Here is a 20,338-nt window from a genome sequence, read left to right on the forward strand (position 1 = left end):
TTATGTGTGATTTATACTAGAAATTTTCTCCAGTCCACTGTCCATCTCTCCCTGACTTCTACTACATCATCGTATCAAACAATCTTGAACTTCGTCGAATAAAAGACGGCTATGAACGCTACATAAACGCTAGGTGAAGGAGATGATCTTTTCCAAATCAAATCACGTTAATAATCCCAATCGTCTTCGTCTCCCCAGTCTCCGCCAGAGTAATCTGCCGCTGGCTTCTTCGCCCACTTATCGTCGACTGGGGGCTGGGGTTTAGGTGTTGGAGGCTCAAGTCGGTTGCCTTTGGGACTTGGGTCACCGTTCTTGATAGAGTTGGGTGAGTTGGGGCCTGAGAAAAGGGGGGCCGGAGTCAAGGTACGGCTGTCGTCGACAAAGGGAGTAGGTTCAGGCCGGGCATCCTGTCGTTGAGAGGGAAGTGCGAAAGGCGAAGGTGCATTTCCTTGGACAACCGGTGGCTCGTTCATGGGAGCACGGGAGCCTCCTAGGGGGGCAAGCGGAGCCGGCGTAGGAGTTTGAGTGCCGCTCAGGGTCTGATGGAGATCCGTAGACCGTCTATATACCTGGACGATCTGGGGCCGCAATACAGGCTGTGTTTTAGCTTCAGAAACCTCAATCGTGGAGACGGACGCCGTATCCGAGAAATTATCAGTGGAATTTGACGGCATTCGCCCCAATGATGGAAGACCCATGTCGGACGGCACTGGACTCGGTTCTGGTGGAGGAGGAGTCACAGCAAGTCGGGCTGATCCATGTCTGGGTGCTAGAGGTTCCATCGGAGGCGGTGGAGGTTGAGACTGTCCCGGAGAAACATTGGCAGGTGGCTGCGATACTGGCCCAGTTGGGGGAGTAGCTCGGCCGAGTGGCATAACAGCAGGACCCGATTTCTGGAGAGCTACCGGCGGGAATTGCCCTTGCTGTTGATGCTGTGGCGGTGCCATATTGTTTGGGATGCCCGGCTGCTGTTGGCCTTGGATCGGTTGTCCCTGCATTGGTTGTCCCTGCACTGGCTGTCCCTGCACTGGCTGTCCCTGAACTTGTTGTCCCTTAATGGGCTGTCCCGGCTGCCATACAGCAGGCTCCGCGTACTCGCCGCCACCCCAGCTGGGACGCGGATTATGCGAGGAAGGAATGGGCGAGAACGCCTGGGTTTGAGGTGTCGTCGGACTTGGTGCGACTGACTTGGGTCCACCCTTGAACCACTTGAGCCACTTCTTCTCCTTTGGACTATCAGCCGTTTGTGGTGGCACTGATCCAGGCCGGGAGCCAGGAGCCATTGGCGACTGCGTATTCGGATTCCATGGTTGCTGACCTTGCGGGATTTGGACCTGTGGAGACATCCTCCCGTTTGGAGCCTGGCCCTGAGGAGGCATCTGCAGGTGTGGGCGCTGTCCTTGGGGTGGCATCTGGCCCGACGGAATTTGTCCACCTGGGACCATCTGCATAGAAAGAGGTCTCTGTCCCCCTTGAGGTATCTGACCTGGCGGGATCTGTCCAGGAAATGGCACTTGCCCCATCTGTCCCTGAGGTGGCATCTGGCCTTGTGGCATCTGTCCACCCGGAGCCATATGCATGGAAAGAGGTCTTTGTCCACCCTGAGGCATCTGACCTGGCGGCATCTGGCCCTGGGGTGGGATTTGACCTGGCGGCATCTGTCCAGAAACGGGTCGTGGTGCTCCCATGGGAGTCTGACTCTGGGATGGCGGCTGGCCCGGTGGTAACTGTCCGATCGGAGGCTTCTGACCCTGAGGCAACGTTTGCCCTGCAGGAGGCGCCTGTCCAGTTGCTTGGGGCGGTCCTTGTTGAGGTCGTCCCTGAGGGACCTGACCATGGGATGGCATCTGTCCGGGCTGAGGCGGGGGCCCCTGTCCTTGTACCTGACCTTGGGGGCGTACCTGGCCTTGGGGTGGAGGCTGGGTTTGTAATGGTGTCTGACTCTGGGGAATCTGGCCTTGGATGATCTGTGTCTTCGGGAGAGGCATCTGTCCTCCTGGGGGCATCTGACCTCGAGGGGGGATTTGTCCCTGCTGAGGAGGCATTTGTCCTTGAGGCGGCATCTGCCCTGGGCGAGACATCTCGTCTTGACGTTGCATCGACCCAGATGGAGTCTGTCCCTTTGAAGGTTTGCGTTGCAGAGAGGCCTGGGTTTGGGGAGGCATCTGTCCAAGAGGGGGGATTTGGCCCTGAGGAGGTGCTTGTCCCTGTGGTGGCATCTGCCCAGTTGATGGCGCTTGTCCTCTTGAGGGCTTCCTCTTCAAAGGCGCTGGAACTTGAACCGGCATCTGTCCAGGAGGCATTCCTCCTTGAGCCACCTGGGTCTGGGGAGGGAACTGGCCCTGTGGGGGAAACTGGCCTTGGGGAGGCATTTGCTGAGGTATCTGCTGAGGTATCTGCTGAGGCATTTGCTGAGGAGCTTGACCCCGAGGAGCCCCCCTCCCAGGTCCCTCCCAGCCCTGAGGCACAACATTTTGCACAGGGCTCTCGGCGTGCACCTCGGTCCCTGGTGTTGTCTGCAGACTCTGACGGCGGCTACCTTGGGGCGACTGCTGCAACGAAGCCAGAGAGCTGCGTCGCGTGTGAGCTTGTGACTGGCTCGACGATCGACTGAGCGCCACGTGCGCAGTCTCTTCGTGCTCCTCGATGCGCCCGAGATATTGCGGGCCCATCGGCGGCGTCCCTGGGTAGGGAGCAGGAGGCTGCTGTGGAGGAGGCTGCTGCTGCTGTAGGGGTGGTTGTTGCTGCGGGATACCATTGCCTTGGGGCGGTTGGCGAAGGGAGTGGGAGCGTTGCACCAATGGCTCGGTGTGAGAAGCCGAAGAGAGTGGTGACTGTCCTGGGGGGAGAGACATGCGCTTCGCCGAGTCTGATCGACCAATTGACTTTTTGCGTAACTTGTTCTGGGCCGAGACGGCGTGGCCTTGGCCCTCGGCGTTTTGCATGGCGAAGTAGGATCCGGGATCTGCCTGCTGACTGGCCGGTACCGAGGGTGGCGTCGGCGTGAATCCCTGGCTCCCTGAGCCTTGGGAGACGGGGGACGGCGTGTAGTTGGGTTGGCTGAGGGCCTGGTTAAGCGACGCGGTTGACGAAGCTCGACGGCTGTTCTCCATCGGGGAGGGGGTTTGGAGCGGAGCCGTGGAGGAGATGCTGCCGGACCGCGATTCTATTGGAGAGACGACGTCATTAGCGAGAGACGAGTGCCGGCGCCTGTACTGTGCCGGATCTAGAGCAGGCTCATCCGGAGGGTATGGGGTATTAGTTTGCCGAAGTGGCCTTGTGTCGTCGGGAGGGTATGGTGTGTTGGTTTGTCGAAGTGGTCTTGGATCATCAGGAGGATATGGGGTTCCCGTCTGTCGTGGAGGCATATCATCAGATGGATATCCGGGCTGCGGTTGAGTGCCAACCCGCCTCAATGGCTGGATCTGAGGAGCAGGAAATGGAGCATCTTGTGGCGGCGGCACTGTTGATGACATCCCCTGAACGCGGCCTTGGTACGGGGGATTCATGCCCTGTTGCTGAGACAGTCTGGGGTCTTGTCGGCCTGAGCCTTGCTGGTGATTGAACGGTTGAGGTTGACCACCTCCCATCATCATATCCGGCATCACGGTAGCCGGCCTCGCTGGCTGTTGATGTCGTTGCGCTGCTTGCGGACCTTGAACCACCGGGTGGCCTCCTTGAATCATTGAAACTGGTCTTTGCGATGGGGGCTGATCCGGAGCAGTGTTCACTCGCTGGACGCCCATCCGTGGCTCTTCCTGTTGTCGCTGCTGCTGCTTCAGGGGAGAAGGGGTCATTGATGCCGGGTGCTGGCCATGCTTAGGAGGCACATAGCCTGAAGCTAATGGCGGCGCCTGGTTAGAGTTGAAGGTCTGGGACTGTCCTTGCTGAGGCTGCTGGCCTGGCTGTGACGGAGCCCGTTGGCGTGCGGGTCGTAGAACGGACGGGAACTTGGAGATTCCTCCATTGAGAGGCGCCAGACCGGGGCTATTCTCGACACCAGCCGGAGCTTGGGGTTGAATACCGGCATCAACGGCCATGACCGGCGGGGACGGTGCCTTGCTTTGGCCTGGTGCGTCGAGGGGCTCCTTTCGCGGAACTTGCGGCGGCGTAAGAGCGGCTGGGATGTCGGCGCGGCTGACGTCCATAGACCGGCCCGGCTTCAGGCCCATCATGAGAGATCGCTCACGCTGCAGAAGTGACATTCGCTTCATATCATTATCCCTCAAGTCCCTCGTGGGTGCCGGTATTCGGGGATTCTCTGGCGTCGCCATGCCAGGCTTGTAGGCCTGGAACCCGCTGGGCACTTCCTCCTCGGGGTTCCTTTCAACACTCGGCGGCTGAATCATGCCCTGCGGTGGGGCATCTTTCGTGTGATTTCGCAGGCTGCCTGGGGCAAGCATGGGCTCTGGGTTGGGCTTCGGCTCAGTGGGACTGGTGCTCTCTGGCAGCTCTGCGTAGCCCTCGGGCACCGCTGTCTCAATGGGAGCGAGCACCGTGTTGTCGGCCATCTCGACCGGGTCCGGGTTCGTCTCGACGCGCGCCGAGGCGGTGTCGAACGTGGGCATTTCAGCGACAATGCCAACTGGGTCAAATTGGTGGAATGGTTCCTGGACGGGCAGCTCGTGGAAGACTGGCTCCTCGGGGACAGTGGGCGGGATGGCCATGGTGACGGGCTCTCCCATGACAGCTTGAGACATGACGGGACCGCCCATGATGGGGCCGCCCATCATGAACCCATCTGGGACAGGCGTCGCCTGCACAGACGCCCGCGCAACCTCGCTATTCATGACGTGCGGCGTCGTGCGTTCACTGACCACGGGACTGACGCCCTTGCCCGCCGGGGGAGTTGCCTGCGGAGTCCACTCAACCCGATCCTCGATGCCGCCAGCCACGACCCTCCGCGCCGCCTCCTCCTCCTCCTCGGCCAGCGGGCTCACGTCATTGTAGGTGCCGGGGCCCAGGAACATGAAGCTCTCGGGCTGGAACACGGCGTCCTCGCCGATGTCGTCCTCCCAGACGGAGCTCACGGGCATGGCCGACGCCGACATGCCGTTCTTCCACGCGCCGCCATTAGCGCCGCTCCCGCCGCCCGCTCGCCCTGGGTTGCTCGTGCTCGTGCTCGCTTGCCGCTTGACCTGCTGCTGCGACTCGAGGCGTTCCTCAGGGGCCAAGGCCGGGGCGGGCGAGGCGGCGTCGATGAAGTCGGGGAACTCATCGCCCTCCTTGGGGAAGTGGTATTGGATGTGGCCGGTGGGCTTGTACTTGTAGAACCACCGCTGGCCGTCGTAGTCCCATTCCCAGTTTTCGGGAAGGCCAGACATGGTGTATTCGCAGCCCTTCTCAGGGTTTGTTGTGGTGGGATTTCGTTCTCGCCGTTTTGGATCGCCTTGGTGCTGGAGGTGTCGTTGGGCTGCGCAGGTCGCTCTGCATCGTTTGGGTTCGTCGGGTCGCCTCGTCGGGTCGGTCAATCACTCGATGCTCGCTACGAGCTAGGGGGTAATGCAGGGCGCAAGCCGGGCAAACAGAGGCGTATGCAATGCAGCGACACCGGGCGCTTTGCCTCTCTGCAGTGAACACGTCGTCGCAGTCTCTCGCCTGAGCCTCGTGCCTGAATCCTGAGGTCGGAGGGACAAAGTGGCACAGACACGCCGCGCAGCTGGTTAATCAATGTCAAGTCATTCGGGACCAGCCTGATTTCCGCGGCACTGAGCCGCCCACTAACGTCGAGCCAAGACAGAGGCTGAGTCTCAAGGCGCACCACTATTGGACGCTGCGTGTAAGGCGCTCCCGCGGCGCTCCCCAGGCGCTGGCTGGGAAATGCGAGGGTCCCGTTTTTGGCGGTGCGGAGGTGGTGCAGCGCAGCCTCAGCACAATTTCGGGGTCCTCAACCCGCTTCTAGACCCCGAGCTAGCGACTGCTCGCGGCTAGCCCTGATGGATGGGCCCTGCTGGATGGGCTGTTAAAAGTGTTAACTAGGTGGCGGGATCGAGCATCGCCGTCGGTTTAGTGCTGGGGCATCGCTCCAAACAAGACTCTGTCGTGGAGTATTCCAGACCCTGGTCTTGTCTGGACAAACATTGTCGCCTCGGCCAGCTCTCTTCAATTGGCTTTTGTGTCCATGATCCAATGGAACCCAGCTCTCCTCCCTCGCAGGGCTGATCAATGGGGTTACATTTTACCCGCTTGCTGTCCCCTGCTCCTCCAGCGCCTATCCCTGCCCAACGTTTCATCGGCGCACCTAAGCTTTCTGGGCCCATGATTCAGTGGCAGTGCTCGCAAATCCACCATTCAGTGCATTCACCCATTATTACAGTCAACATATGCGTCTCGTATTTAAAGCCAAGTAGTTAATTCCCTCGTGGACTATTTTGATTCCACGTCACTCATGATCCTTCAGTATTCTTTTATCATTTCCTGACCAAAATTCCGAATCACCCGCACAAAGTCTCCCGAAGAAGACTGCCTCAGGAGCCTCACCCTGGCGAACTCCTATCTCCATGTCCAATCTAATTATTCCGCCTCCTGACCGGAGTTGTTGAAAAAGAAAACACGCTGAAACGCAGTCCCAGAGACATCAATGAATATAGCATCATACCTAAACAAAGCATCACACAACGCAAGAGGTGTGCCCTGTCATGGCATGGAGTGCATCATGAAAAAGAAAATATCATTAGAGACAACGTATATCAATATGCCAAACAAAACTTTCTATCGTACTTCTAAAAATAGTCATAACGTGTCATCAATTTCCGTCTGTTTCTCAGACAATATCACCCTGTCTTTGACTTTTCGACTTGCTCCGTAACCGGCTACCAAACATGCGTGATCGACTCTCTGATGTCCGCACACGTTCGAGGCCCGACGAGCTCGCTCGTGGTGACGCATCCTGCTCCGCCTGAAAAGCGTGGTCCTTTTCCCTGATAGATGCTAGGCGGTGTGCCTGAACCTGCTCCTTTCGCGTCTCAAACACATCCTGGAAGTCCATGTTCGTGTCCAACGCCGCTCGATCTGCTCGCTCCGCTCGCTCCGCTCGTTCGGCGCGGCTGTACGTTGACCTTGAACGAGAGACCGGCGGGGCCTCATAATTGTCCTGGCTCTGATCTTTTCCATATGCAGGAGGCGGTTGCAGGCCTGTCCAGAACATAGGGTGCTCGCGGCTACCACCGGGGTCAACTCGGTAGGGGGCCTGGATGCCGATATCCACCATCTGTGTCATGAGCTCCGTGCAAAACTTGTTGTGTCGGTTAAGGCGCAGCAACTCGTTCTGGAAGTTACTCTTGTGGAAGAAGATAATGTTCATGGTGCAAGACCGCACCTCGTCAAGGGTTCGCATCTCGCTGATGATACGGGGTTGGTAGTCCCGCTTATTGGCCAAGCAAAAGTCGAGCATCCGAGCCTTCAGCTCATCGATCATATGAGCAGGGGTTCCGAAGCGCATCTTGAGCTGAACGGGGTCGGCTAAGCCGTTAGATCGACGCTGGTTGAGAATAAAGAGAGTGTTGAGAAGTGAGTTAGGAGCCTGCACGATGTGGCCTTCCATTTTCTTAAACTCAGTGTACAAAAGAGATATCTCCGTGACATAATAATCGTCACCCGTCATTGTAGCGCCGGTATTACCATAGACTGTGATACGGTCGCCGACATCGAAGGGGTGCTTGACGAAAACGAAGATGATGGATTGGAGGAACTCCTGTGCCGTCGCTTGGAGCACCCATGCAAGACCCAAAACCACGGTGCCTGCGGAGCCAAGGGCGGCGGCAGCAGAACCCGAAAGAATCGAAATGAAGACGACAACGGTGATGACGAAGATGACGAACAGGAAGACTTTGTCGAGTTTCTTAATGACGGAGTCGAGATCCTTCAGGGAAGCCGCAATTGCCTTCTTCTCGAGGTGAATCTCATTGCACACAGCCTCCATCTCCTCCAGGGAGATATCGCCGTTCAGGTCCTTGTCGAACAAGTAAAACGCACACTCGGCCTCTTCCTCCGTATGGAAAATAGCTTGCAGATCCTCGAGGTAGACAAGCTCACGGCCATCCTTTACGACGCTCCGATAGATGAGTCGAGCAAGAGTCTGAGCTGAGGCTGTCGTGCGCAGCAATTCGGATACGACCTTGCGAGGGTGGTTGTTATTCACTTTGCGGCCAATCAAGTCGTTGCCGACACGACCGGCAACATAACCAACTTTGCTCAACGCCTGGCGTGCGTTGTCCTGCAGGGTCTGCATCGGGGTCTGAGTACCACTGGCCGAGGCGCTGGTGCCGCGCTGCCAGAAGTAGTCCGGCTCCTCGTTATGGGCCTTCGCGTACTCGAAGAGTTCGACGAGTTGGCTGATGTCAGCTTTGTTGTTGTCGATGCGGGTAGCATAGGTACGCTGGTGGAATGAAGTGGCGATCCATTGAATGAGGATCTTCTCCACAAAGTTGAGTGTGGCCAAGGTGAATAGAGCAATTATGACCTTATTGACTATACCAATCCACTTTTGTTCGACTTCTGGTTTAGAAGGGACCCGGTGATCATTGATCGTTGGCATAAAAGAAATCAAGACGGCGAGCATCCAGAGGAAGAGGGCCGTGTGAAGGTCAAGCTCGGCACCGATGTCCCTCCACTTCTTGGATGTAGTTGATCCAAAGAGTTTGGCGACAGCCTGAAAGGTCCATGGCATCAGACTGGTAATCATCCGTGACACCCAGAGAGAACCCCAGACAATCTCGAGCCATATGCCGAACCACATTATATAGACTCCGCCAGTGCCACCAACAGCACGGTCCTGGGTGTTGAATGCGAGAGCGCCGAGAAGGACCGGGATCAAAAGGAGAGCCGCTCCAGGGAAGACGTACACCAGGTAGCGGAAGAATCGAGGAAACTTGCGAAGAAATACCCAAAACTTAACCAAGGTGGCATCGGAGTCCTTTTTCTTCTCGGGATGGAACGTCTCGGAGGGCATAGGTTGGTTGAAGGCATCCTCAGGTTCCACATGGTGGACGCGTTTTGAATGGCCATCCTGCTCCTCCTGGGATACTGCACGCTCGATACGGAGGAGTTCGAGGTCATCGTTGAAGCGGGTTGCGTTGGCGCGCTGCTCAGAAGGTGAGACAAGGCTGTGAGACTCGTTCGTTTCGTGGTTGGCCGTCAGTGTGTTGAAGGTGTCGAGTGATGGTGCCGAATGCGGTGCTGGATGTTTCTCATCGATAGGCCTCTCAGGAGACGTCTCTGGCTGTTTTTCGGAGTTTATCGTCTCGCGATGTGGTTGCGGATTAGTTGTGCCCGCCATTGTGAATACCGTGATTCGTCTCCGGGGCCGAAATGGAGTATGAACTTCTTAGCAGGGCGGTAGAAGTATATGATCCTCGAAAGGAAATGGCGACGACCTTAGATAAACGATTTCCTGAGAGGCCCTATCCGGGTAATTGAGTTGTGGAGAGCGAGCAGAGTATATACCCACCCAACAGCCGGTATGGAAGAGAAAGTGAAAGACTCGAAGTGGATCACAAACGCATTGATGATGACGCCGACTCTCAAGATGTAAAGATTTAGTCTCTTGGGCAGGTCTTGAACGTTCGCCACGGTCAGGTAGCAGTGGAGATGGCTTCAGGTTGGATATCCCGTCGTATTAACCAGCAATCCTTGTAGGGACAGTGTGTGACGTCGCTTGGGAAGATACACAAATGAGTATGATAAAACGAACAGGCAAAGCTCGCGGGTGACAGGGACTCTCCCAACTTTTAAGAGATGGCCTGGAGCGACCAGGAGAGAAGACTGGGTCCAGATAACCTTGGCTCAGGGAGAGCAGGGAATGAATCGAGGGATCCACAGCGTTCCCCATCCCATCGCCAGATTGCCAGTTGTCTTCCCCCCATACGACGTAAACACATTCGCCCTGCCCCGTCTCCTGGTCCTCCGTCCACCATCCTCAGGATAGACGTACTGGGTTGGCTGAAAGTCGGACCTGGGTGGCCCCAAAAGGCGAACCTGGTGGAGCCGCCGGACCAGGGCCAAGAGCCAAGCCAAGCCACCAGGCCCCACGGCCGGGTCCTTAAGCACAAGCATCATCGACGGCCGGGGAGCTTGGGCCGAGTGGACCGTGAAACCATGGGGCCGTGAGACTCGAGCGACAGATCATGGAACACCCAACGGGGAAATACCGAGAGAGCCGCCGCTGGTCCAACGCAATCGTTCATCTCGAGCCGCCGTGACTCGCGCGGCCGCCCGCGCTGTATGGTGCCGTTGAATTGCACTGCAGTGTCGATCCTGGATGTGCCCAAGGGTATCATGTGCGGACCCGTGCAGAAGCGGCCGAGGGAGTGGCTGGATCTAACGTTGTGCTGGCGCAATTCCGAGACACGAAAAGGAACAGGGAACACGCACCCTCAAGAATCTGTCAGAGGCGAATGTTGGTGGTAGCTCCCGATAAGGCCTCGTCGCCAGGCACATCAAGATTTTCCTCGGCGCAAATCCCTTCCTTCGGAGGCATCGCCCCCCGGAAGCGTGCAGAATTAGACATTGTCACCTCAAGCCGGACCTGTTGGGAGTCGCCTTCGCAAGACCACTAGGCCACCACTGACGTCACCCAGCAGAAGCGTTGGTGTCTTCAAGCGGAGGTGCCAAAGTGGTCCCTGACTGAGTCCCTTGTCACTTGGCCATGGAGGAATTTCCGCTGTGGAATGGCAAACCATGGAAGTGGACGGAGGATGCAGGATGCGTGATTGGACGTGCCGTCCGGCGTGGCTGCGTGCAAACAAGGAAACGTTGAGACGATTTGTTGATGGAGGTGTGGAAGGCGTGTGGAAGGTGCCAAGGTGCTCCTGCCCAGCGGCTTCCCCTGCATTCCCGTGGTGCCGCCAGGCACCGTCTACGGGCGCATGTCAGTATTTCCGGGCCGTCTCCCACTGTGCAGCCAGCGCCAGCGCCAGCCACACCGCGTGCGTGGGGGCTCTATCCACAGAGCCTCAGACAGTGAAACGACGCATGGCATCCTCTAAAATGCCCTATATTAAAGGTTTACAGGGGATGCTGGACATCCTCTGGCCAATCCTGGCCTCTGCGATTGTGGTTTCAGAACTTGGACGACAGCGCCCGCAGCCACCAACCATCACCACCATGTGAACGGCCCCTTACTCCTGGTGAGTGGCAAATTTAAGATAAAGGACGATTTTCGAGTCTGGGAGATATGTAGCTGCCTGAGCATGATTATTGTTTGGTTCGAAACAGTCTATCGTATGCAAGCCCCTTAACTCAGGGAAAACGCATTGAAACAGGTTTGGTTATCTGGCAGCGATTCGACTACACCGTGGAATAATGCCACGCGTAATTCGCCAGTTCTACTCCTCAAAAAAAACTCCCTCTTGGAATGGCTGCGTATTGGCATCATGACAGCTCAGTCCACGCAGGAAACAACTAAAATCATGCGTATAACCTTATTCTCGTGCATTTCCACCTAAATCACATCAAGATTTGTTGGTTTGAAAGGGGGCGTGTGGCTGGCTTCTTATCTGGACCTGAATTTCACATTCATCACATATCGAAACCCCTGGTCTCAGATCAGATGAAACCTCACAAAGTCTCTCCCGTTAGGAAAGTGGCACAGTGCTCTGAACTGTACCCTGAGCACTCACACCAGCAATCCAGCACAATCCATCTCTCCGCCCTGGCACCTTGGCACACATCTCAGTGGATATTCACATGCACGACCTCCAAGTCTTCCGAACGCCAATGCATGGATCATGGCCATGCTTGCGCGTCATGACGTCGTCAACCAATCAACAACACTGCCACAGACCATCAACCAAGCCAAGCTCGCTTCTCCGTCCCATTGCATCAAATTAAGCGACAGGGACAAGCGTTCAAGCTTTCGGCTCTGTACGAACTCTGGCAATCCTACGGAGCCCTCGGCGAGCGAGTCTAAGATTGGCAACATATAAGCTTTCAAATCCATCCTTAATTTGGCCCGTGCTGGTTACGTGCCCATCTCTTCAACCTTCTATCTTAAGAATTTGCGGGCCGTAATCCAGTTCATCGCCAATTTTGTGCGTGAATCGTAATGGGACATGACATCTCCACCCACTATCCCGACCGGAGCCCACTGGACGACGCGCGCTCTGGGCGATGATCGCCGTTGCCAACTCTTCCGCTGCCGATTCTTTCCCTTTCCGCTTCGCGCACAAGTTGTCTTCACAGGTCATCCATCTCCACCACGATTGTGTTCAGCACGGCCACGCGCGGATGGCGCCGCCGTGCCCGCCGCCTCTCTGGGCTCTCTATTCTGGCTATTCTCCACTGGTAACCAATGTGTCTACTCCAGCTTAATGCTCCAGTCTGCGCCAATCTTGGTTCCCACCCTGCCCACAGTCGCAAAGGCGGCTCGCCCTCTAGTGACGGCGTGGTACTGCACCTTAGCTGTCCACGTCTGGCCCTCCGACTCTACCTGAACCTCCTTCAGGTTCCAAGCGGACGGCGCTCCAACAATGACGATCTTGTCCACACGCACCTCATCCATAGCCTTGAGCCACTCGCCGGCCTCGATGGACTTGGTGTCCCGGCCCTCAGCGTCAACTGAGGTCAGGACGTTGCCACTGAGGCTAAACTTGCGGTGGATATACTGGCCTTGCTCGTAGTCGAACGAGTCTCCATCATCAACGTAGAGTTCGCCTTCAGCCGTTCCAGCCATGGACACGGTAACAACCAGCGTGTAGTCGTCAAACCGCATCATGGCACTTGATCGCCGAGGAATGTCGCGACGTGGAATCACGTGTCCACCGCGCATGAGCATGGGGATGCGGTCCAGCGGAGCAGCAACCGTTAGGTGCTTGCCAGCATGGGTTTTCTCCGTCTTGTAGGTAAAGTAGTCGTAGTAGATCTCCTCATCAGGAATCCAGATATCAACCGCCGACTTGTCCTGCTGCACGACGGGCTTCGCCAGGAGACCTGTTGATCCCACGAAAAACTGGTCTTCGATCGCAAGTCCGGCCTCTTCGGACGGATGAGTCCACAACATGGGTCGCAGGATGGGGCTACCATCTCGGTTAGCCTCGAAAAAGGCCGTGTACCACGCGGGGAGCAGGCTATATCGCAGTCGGAGAGCAGCTGTCACAATCTGTGTATATGGCTCGCCCAGGAGATATGGCTCACGGCGGCGCGCATCGATATGGGCGTGTCCTCGGAAAAAGGGATAGAAGGCGCCAGCCTGGTACCAACGAGCGATCAAGTCCTTGTCGGGGTTTCCAAAGAAGCCTCCAACATCAGCTCCGGCAAAGGGGAATCCCGAGATACCCTGGTTCAAGACCATGGGGATAGAAGCTTCCAGGTGGGCCCAGTCAGCTTGGTTGTCACCCGTCCACATGGCACCCAGCCGCTGGGATCCAGCGTAAAATGAACGAGTCAGGACGAACGGGCGTCGCAGCTCTCCCTTCTTGCGAGAAAGGAGGGCCTCAAAAGTAGCGTTGTGGAAGGTCATGCCGTTGAGGTTGTGGACATCGCGATGTTCCCAGTTGTCAAAGTGGATGTTGTCCTTGGGCATGGTCGTCTCAGGTCCATTAAAGACTGAAGGTTCGTTCATGTCATTCCAGATGAAGGTGTTCTCCATGGTTCCCTTGAAGGAATCATACTTGAAAAGTGACTTCCACCACTCAATGGCCTTGGGGTTGAAGCAATCGATCCAGTGCGATGAACCAGGCCAGCACCAACCTTCGAAGAGCTTGTTCTCCTTGTTGTGGACTGCAAGGTCCTTGGAGGTCATGTCAGAAACAACATTGTACCCAGCCTCGTTCTTGATGTGGGGGTCAATAATCACGACCAGCTTTCGGCCATGGGCGTCAAGTTGCTCGCCCATGCTGATGGGGTTGCCGAAGGAGTGAGGATCCCAGGTGAAGTACTTCTTTCCGTCGGTGTACTCGATATCCAACCAGATGACATCGTACGGGATCTTTGACTTGTCCATCTTGCGGTCAACATCCTTAACATCATCATCTGAAATGTAGTTCCATCGGCACTGGTGGTAACCAATGGCAAACTCCTGAGGCATGGCCGTGTAGCCAGTCAGCTCACCGTAAGCCTTGGTCAGGTCGGCAGGCGTGGGACCCATAAATACAAAGACATCGAGGAGGCCACTCTCTGAAATCCAGTGCGTGTGGGTGCTCGTCTTTGACTTGATACCAAGGCTTAAGGGGTTGACGGTGTCCTCACCCTTGGTAATATCAACCCAGGTCTCAGCAACATTAAGCCAAAAGACACCGACAGAGGAATCCTTTCGATGAGCCTGCATGAAAGGAATCGACCCATAGAGGGTCATGGGGCTGTCCATGATATACTCGAACACATCCGAGTTGTACATTCGGTACGGCTCCTCGTAGTTCCCATCGCCACCGCGAGTCTGCTTCAGAGACAGAGGGCCGGTATGCTCAGGAATACCGAATACATGGGCATAGCCAGGGAAGGTAATATCCAGTGCCACACTCTCGGGGCCACGAGGCTTGGAGTCGGTATTTCCGCCGAAGGACTCATCCCACCAGGTGCTCTCATCATCTGAGGTATCCTCGCCCTCCTCTTTGTCGATCTTGGGTCTCCAGTGCTCCATATTGAGCAGGCCGCGATCGTTGAACTTGACATGCGAGGCTCCGTCCCGCTTAAAATCAATCTCGAAAGGCGAGAACTTGATGACAGCCTCGTGCTTGGATTCAGGGCCATACTTGACGATGAGTTGGGTCGTGTCTTGCGAAGAGACCTGAGCCTCCTTGTCCAGCTCGAGACCGCCCACAATGACCCAACTTTCAGCCTCGTTGTATCTCTCTTTCCTAACTGGGCTGTCGTTCCGAAGCACAATGTCTTTCTGCTGTCGCTTCTCTTCGTCCACGGTAACTCGGGCGGTGCCGGACTGGAGGAAGGAGATGGTCAAAGGAAGTCGAACAGTATCGCCCTCCTTGTTGATTGTCTTGATAATCGTGGCCTGAAGCTGGCCATCATTCAATGAGGCAGAGTCAGCGAGAATGACGTAGGGCGAGTTCCAGTTCGAGTTTTGGGAGGCGGCATTGTCGGCGTAGGCACGGTTCCGCTTGCAGAAGCCAGACTGGTGGCACTTCTTGAAGTCGTTTTCCTTGACAGCGGCTAGGTCAATTGTTAGCGCAAGACAAGGGACGGGTATTGATGTATTCATAAGACGGCTTACCGGCAGGATGAATCAGGCAGACCAGCGCGCCGAGCAGGAACAGCAAGGCCGTCCATTTGGCGGACAGGCCAATTGTCGACCTCATGGCGACTCTAGCGGTCGAGGACCGTCCAAGAGGGAGAGAAACAGGGGTTCTTCAAATCAAGGTAAATAAAAAGACTTGAGAAATAAAGATGAATGAATTCCACAGGTTACGATGGGGTACCTGTGGAAGATGCGCGGATGATGTTGTTTTCCGATGCTGATACGGCCTCGGGCTTGGATGATGGCGAGGTCAAGCTGTCCCTTAGGGGCCTCGTGCTGAGAGAGAGCTCTACTCCCGATCAGGCTTGGCGTGGCATCCGAGACAAGCAGGGGGGTGGAGTGAATCGAATGGTGGAGGGGCATGACCCCGGTATGCGAAAAGACCCGGCATAGAGATGCATTTCGGCTTTTGTGCCTTAGCTTCCCGCCTGTCTCTGGTTCTCCATTTTGGTTCCGTGCACTGTACGAAGTACGTTGCAGCTCATGGTTGGTTCCTGAACGTGTTGAGACAGCTCAGCTCCCGCGATCAGTGCAGCTTGACTTACCGCAACGTGCTAGAGGTGCTCATGATTTACTCAGGGACAGCGTATCACTTGTTTTTATTAATCCGCGCGCCTCTTTTCACAGCGAAATCGACACCAGTTCTTGTGTTTAGCCTTGACAGCAGATCTCCCCTATTCGCACCTGTCCAGACACCTTGTCTTCATCTCTCAGCTTGTCAGCGCGCCCAGTTCAGTCTCTCGGAGAGTCACGTGTCCGTGCGAATTGTGCTTCACCGCCCACTGTCCCATCCATTGACGCCAAATCATCATGGCGAAAGACGACGGACCCCACCACAAGAAGGACCCCGCTTCAGGCGCTGAGCAGGACCCGGATCACCAGCAAAACCCGAAACGGAGGACTACGGAAAATCTACCCCCGCCATTTTTTATCCTGCTCTTCCTCCTCCTCGCCCTCTACTTCTTCTTTACTCCGTCTCTTTCCAGCCCTGAACCCTCAGTCGTGCCGGATTCCAATTCTCCTCTTACATCAACAACAATCACTTCAATCCTCCCCGACTCTTCGTCAAACAACTTCACCATGTCTTCCAACGAGCAGACGTAAGCTACCCCTCCATTTACCCCTCCAGGTTGAGATGTGTCCTGACAATGTTGCAGCTTCATTGCTATCAAGCCTGATGGCGTCCAGGTAGCCATTCCCCGGCATGATGCGATCATCATTCAAGGACTTCAACAACTAACCTCCTCCACAGCGTGGCCTCGTTGGTCCCATCATCTCTCGCTTCGAGAACCGAGGGTGAGAGAATTCTGCTTCCTTCTCGTACGTTGCTTGGGGTTCTAACACCGAATAGCTTCAAGCTTGCCGCCATCAAGCTCGTCTCTCCCTCCAAGGAGCACCTCGAGACCCACTGTTCGTCCTCTCCATCCAGTCCTCCGCCACCAGTCGACCTTACATGCTGACCGCCTCTTAGACGAGGACCTGAAGGAGAAGGCTTTCTTCCCTGGTCTGATCCAGTGTATGTGCATTTGCTGCTCCCCAGTCCATCTAATCCAATGCTAACCCGCAACAGACATGTCCTCTGGCCCCATCTGCGCCATGGTCTGGGAGGGCCGTGATGCCGTCAAGACCGGCCGTGGTAAGTTTCACCGTCTCCTTTCCTAAAATATTTGGCCGCTCACACCGCTCTAGTCATCCTCGGTGCCACCAACCCCCTTGCCTCCTCCCCCGGCACCATCCGTGGTGACTACGCCATCGACGTCGGTCGCAACGTCTGCCACGGTTCCGACTCCGTCGAGAACGCCAAGAAGGAGATTGCTCTCTGGTTCAAGGAGGGTGAGGTCCTCAGCTGGAAGTCGGCCCAGAACGACTGGATCTACGAGAAGGCCTAAATTGCCAATTACCAGACACCAGAATGAGGCGATGTAAAAGCACGTTCCTGGCCAATGAGTTGATGTCTCAATGGATATAAAAATCAAAAGACGTTCATCTTTTCAACATCTTTGACCCGATGCGGAGAAGTGATTCTTTATGACTTTCGCGTGAAAATGCCCTTGGCCCTCATCAGTACCCCGGCAAACCACGGCGTAGCCCATACGCTGCAGACTATCCGGATTGGCAACAGAGCTTTTGTAATGGCGTAGGCGAGGGCAACCTCAACCACTACCTTGTAACGTCCATCTCCGCTATGCCAACGCTCCATGGCCTCCTCGCTAGTGGACCTGATGTTGGTGGTCTCGTTGTCCTCTTGTCCAAACCCAAACCACCCCTTTCGTTTAAAGTACCTCTCGAACCGGGAGACACCATCTTGTACATAGCTTCCAAAGTACTCAGTCATGTACGTCAGAGGAATGTAGTTGGTGTAATGAAATAGCCCGAACAGGCCCAGAATCGGCACGATGGCCGTGAGCTCATGCAATATCAGGAAAGACACGATGTGCGAGACAGGTGCATTGCGCAGCCCGTTGGTGTACTTTTGTAGGCGTCGGGGAAGCTTTGCTGTGATGCGGTCGACGCGGGATGCTTGGGAAGATTCGGCGCGAATATGGGGGCGGCTCATGCGGGGAGCGGTACGAGGACGCAAGAAGGGGGGCCAATTGAGGGATATCGGGTTGCGTCGCATGATCGAGGTTGACGGGTTTATATATTGGACGCGGTGGTAACGCTTTGAGGGTGTCGTGAAGCTGACGGTAGTGAGGTTTGTTGAAAGGTGATTGTTAGAAATGGAGCCCGCTGACGCCGGCCCAGAGTGGGTTGCCAGAAAGGCCAGTCCGAACTCCAGGGTAGCTGACGGCGCAACAGTGAATGATCATGGTCGTTGAGACTGGAGATCTTCTTCGCCAGGAATTGAATATTAAAATTTAATTAGACTCATTTAATGTCTTCAATTCATGAGCCCACTAAAAGTGTCTCTTTGACTGTTGTGACAAAAATGCATTTGATGCTTCCGTTACGGTGATATCGAGCACAACGCGCATCCCATGACAGCGTTCAGTTCTACCACACGTCCCGAGTGTTACTTTGGTTGGCAATTTGAGGGCATTTGAGGGCATTTGAGGGAAACTAATCTCCAACAATTGATAGACTTCTATAAGCTATGGAATATTCACAGATTAGAAGTAGTCATTCGCTACAGACATGCTGCTAACGTCCCTAACAAGTTTGCCCCTGAACACTCGTCAACATGTCTGGTCGATTACGTCCTTGCCCATACAAGACCAGTTAATCGCTTACAAAAGAAATCCAGAGGAAAGTCTTTCTCCTGAGGTAGGTGGCAGTGTCAGCGGTTACACCATTCCTATCTTGTCCTTCGCTGCTGGCTTCAAAGCCATATTACCAACGAACACCACACGCATCGTCAGGAGAGACCCCATTCCAACCGTTGACCTTTCACGCTACCTTGCTGGATAAGTTGCGTCATCTACCGTCTTCGATGTTGAGTCATGACTTGGCATTGAAAATGGAGTTGCTGCTCTTTCCTCGTTGCGTGCCGCAACTGACAATTGCCACGAGGGTCCAGTCCGACTTGCTCACTCTGCAGCATCTTGGTCGCCTCAACTTGGGTTCCCTCAACAGGTTCAACAAAGATGACATGCGTTGCCTGGGATTTGTTGGTTTAGCCGGCTCCACCTTCGATCTCCCTCTGAACGGGCCTTACACAGAGATTGAACGGCGGCGTCATCCAGTTGTGCACCTGCCCTCAACTTCAGTTGATGCCTGAGAGCGCCCCCAACAAATCTTCAACAGAAACTGGCAGTCGAACCGCAAGAGACAAAACTGCACCGCCTTTCATTTCCCTTCGCTTCTTCTCCCACTTCTCCCACTTCTCTCTTCATCCGTCAACTCTTTTCACTCTGTCCAACCACCTCTCTGCTGTTCCTCTCTCAAGACAAAGACCACATCTCGATTCATCACAAAGCTCTCGCCCGTTACACTTTGAATCCTACTCCAGGATGTATACCAGCAAGCTTGTTGGTGCCGCCGCCATGGCCACACTCCTGGTCTCGACCCAGGCCCAGCAGTACCCCTCCGAGGACCTCATCCTCTGTGACTGTGGCACTGGAGACAACCCAGACCACCCCGAATGGTCCACTTCCCGCCAGATGAACTGGTATAAAGACATTAAGTGGCCCGAAGATGCCAAAGCCTTCCCAGATGCACCCGACATGCTTGTCGAAGTCCCCTTCAACGATGGTCTCTACCCCTGGATTCCATCTGGCGCCACAGCGAGAATGCCCAATAATGATGTTTGGACGGCTTACATCGAGGACGGCACTCCTGACGGATTCAAGGCCGGCACCGCCGTCACCACCAAGGAAGGCGGCCAGATGCTCAACTGCTGGGCGTATCGTGGACGTCCCGTCAGCGCTGCCCTCAACACGACTGTGAACCCCAGTGCTGTTTGCTGGTCCGCGTTTGTCTGCAACCGCGACGAAAGTGCCCCTCCTCCTGGAGATGCGGGCTCTCAATCCTCTACACCGACCGCTTCCTCTGCACCTGCAACGTCGTTCTTCTCCACGACACCCGCTACTCCCGTCCCTACCACCGGAGAACCAGCCCCAACCGAGACCCCAAACACCGGAGCTCTGTTCGTCTCCGCCTCAGTCAGCCCCCGGTTCCTCAACTGGAACAGCACTTGGGAGTCGTTCATTTCCAAATTCGCTTGGGACCAGACCACTGGCCGCTGTGTTGCCGACCCAGTCAAGGGAGATGGCTACACCATCAACATTGATTGTGCCGGAATCCAAATCGACGCCGACTCCCACATGACCCTCATCCTGATTCGAGCACTTCATGATGTCGGCTTGAACAGCACTTTGTTCAACCAGAACCCAGTCGTTCCTGGGCAGAACAGCGGCAACGGAAACCGCACCAACTCAACCAGTTGGGTGGTTATGCCGGAGTCCTTCAGCCTCCACGCCACGGACAAATCGGACCAGCACGCCATTGGTTACCTCAGCTACAACACGACCTACGATAACTTCATCAGCGGTCCTTGTTCTACTTGCGATACAAGCCGATTCGACTCTGAGTTCTTCGACCCCATCATCGAGGCGATGCAAGGCACCTATCCTCTCTACAACAGTTACAGCATCCAGGCTCAGTGCCACCCTTGGATGGCCTGTTAAGCATTGCGATGGAGCGGAGGAGTAT

General features: G+C 55.6%; 6 protein-coding genes across 6 annotated transcripts; 2 read left to right on the forward strand and 4 right to left on the reverse strand.

Moving 5' to 3' along the window:
- Positions 1 to 167: 167 nt before the first annotated feature.
- Positions 168 to 5,324, reverse strand: BGZ61DRAFT_474441 (uncharacterized protein; the record flags this gene model as incomplete). The annotated part of the gene is made up of 1 exon (XM_046248578.1): positions 168 to 5,324. The coding sequence occupies one exon, from the start codon at positions 5,322 to 5,324 to the stop codon at positions 168 to 170; it is 5,157 nt and encodes a 1,718-aa protein (XP_046108587.1).
- A 1,439-nt stretch (positions 5,325 to 6,763) lies between these two features.
- BGZ61DRAFT_491347 (Mechanosensitive ion channel-domain-containing protein) lies at positions 6,764 to 9,277 on the reverse strand (the record flags this gene model as incomplete). Its single annotated transcript, XM_046250416.1, has 1 exon — positions 6,764 to 9,277. The coding sequence occupies one exon, from the start codon at positions 9,275 to 9,277 to the stop codon at positions 6,764 to 6,766; it is 2,514 nt and encodes an 837-aa protein (XP_046108588.1).
- A 2,596-nt stretch (positions 9,278 to 11,873) lies between these two features.
- BGZ61DRAFT_414139 (family 31 glycoside hydrolase) lies at positions 11,874 to 15,449 on the reverse strand. The gene is made up of 2 exons (XM_046243318.1): positions 15,164 to 15,449; positions 11,874 to 15,102 (listed from the first exon to the last, which is right to left on the reverse strand). Exons 1-2 carry the CDS (start codon positions 15,246 to 15,248, stop codon positions 12,296 to 12,298), a joined length of 2,892 nt encoding a protein of 963 aa, XP_046108589.1. The 5' UTR covers positions 15,249 to 15,449; the 3' UTR covers positions 11,874 to 12,295.
- Positions 15,450 to 15,789: 340 nt separating this feature from the next.
- Positions 15,790 to 17,145, forward strand: BGZ61DRAFT_166185 (nucleoside diphosphate kinase). The gene is made up of 7 exons (XM_046237528.1): positions 15,790 to 16,287; positions 16,345 to 16,378; positions 16,440 to 16,483; positions 16,539 to 16,597; positions 16,659 to 16,703; positions 16,758 to 16,823; positions 16,877 to 17,145. Exons 1-7 carry the CDS (start codon positions 15,998 to 16,000, stop codon positions 17,074 to 17,076), a joined length of 738 nt encoding a protein of 245 aa, XP_046108590.1. The 5' UTR covers positions 15,790 to 15,997; the 3' UTR covers positions 17,077 to 17,145.
- On the reverse strand, positions 17,100 to 17,888 carry BGZ61DRAFT_445290 (uncharacterized protein). Its single transcript, XM_046245063.1, has one exon. It carries the CDS (start codon positions 17,805 to 17,807, stop codon positions 17,214 to 17,216), a length of 594 nt encoding a protein of 197 aa, XP_046108591.1. The 5' UTR covers positions 17,808 to 17,888; the 3' UTR covers positions 17,100 to 17,213.
- Positions 17,889 to 19,170: 1,282 nt separating this feature from the next.
- Positions 19,171 to 20,313, forward strand: BGZ61DRAFT_529049 (uncharacterized protein; the record flags this gene model as incomplete). Its single annotated transcript, XM_046253346.1, has 1 exon — positions 19,171 to 20,313. One exon carries the CDS (start codon positions 19,171 to 19,173, stop codon positions 20,311 to 20,313), a length of 1,143 nt encoding a protein of 380 aa, XP_046108592.1.
- Between the last annotated feature and the right edge of the window lie 25 nt (positions 20,314 to 20,338).

Source organism: Ilyonectria robusta, assembly GCF_021365365.1.
Source record: "Ilyonectria robusta strain PMI_751 chromosome Unknown BGZ61scaffold_4, whole genome shotgun sequence".
NCBI lineage: Eukaryota > Fungi > Ascomycota > Sordariomycetes > Hypocreales > Nectriaceae > Ilyonectria > Ilyonectria robusta.

Excerpts from the sequence above, each read along its gene's own strand:
- BGZ61DRAFT_414139 (XM_046243318.1), bottom strand. The coding sequence starts at position 15,248 with ATGAGGTCGACAATTGGCCTGTCCGCCAAATGGACGGCCTTGCTGTTC. Across the intron at positions 15,103-15,163 it reads CTGCCTGATTCATCCTGCCG|CCGCTGTCAAGGAAAACGAC; the intron begins GTAAGCCGTCTT and ends CAATTGACCTAG.
- BGZ61DRAFT_166185 (XM_046237528.1), top strand. The coding sequence starts at position 15,998 with ATGGCGAAAGACGACGGACCCCACCACAAGAAGGACCCCGCTTCAGGC. Across the intron at positions 16,484-16,538 it reads TCTCGCTTCGAGAACCGAGG|CTTCAAGCTTGCCGCCATCA; the intron begins GTGAGAGAATTC and ends AACACCGAATAG. Across the intron at positions 16,598-16,658 it reads GGAGCACCTCGAGACCCACT|ACGAGGACCTGAAGGAGAAG; the intron begins GTTCGTCCTCTC and ends ACCGCCTCTTAG.
- BGZ61DRAFT_445290 (XM_046245063.1), bottom strand. The coding sequence starts at position 17,807 with ATGCGACGCAACCCGATATCCCTCAATTGGCCCCCCTTCTTGCGTCCT.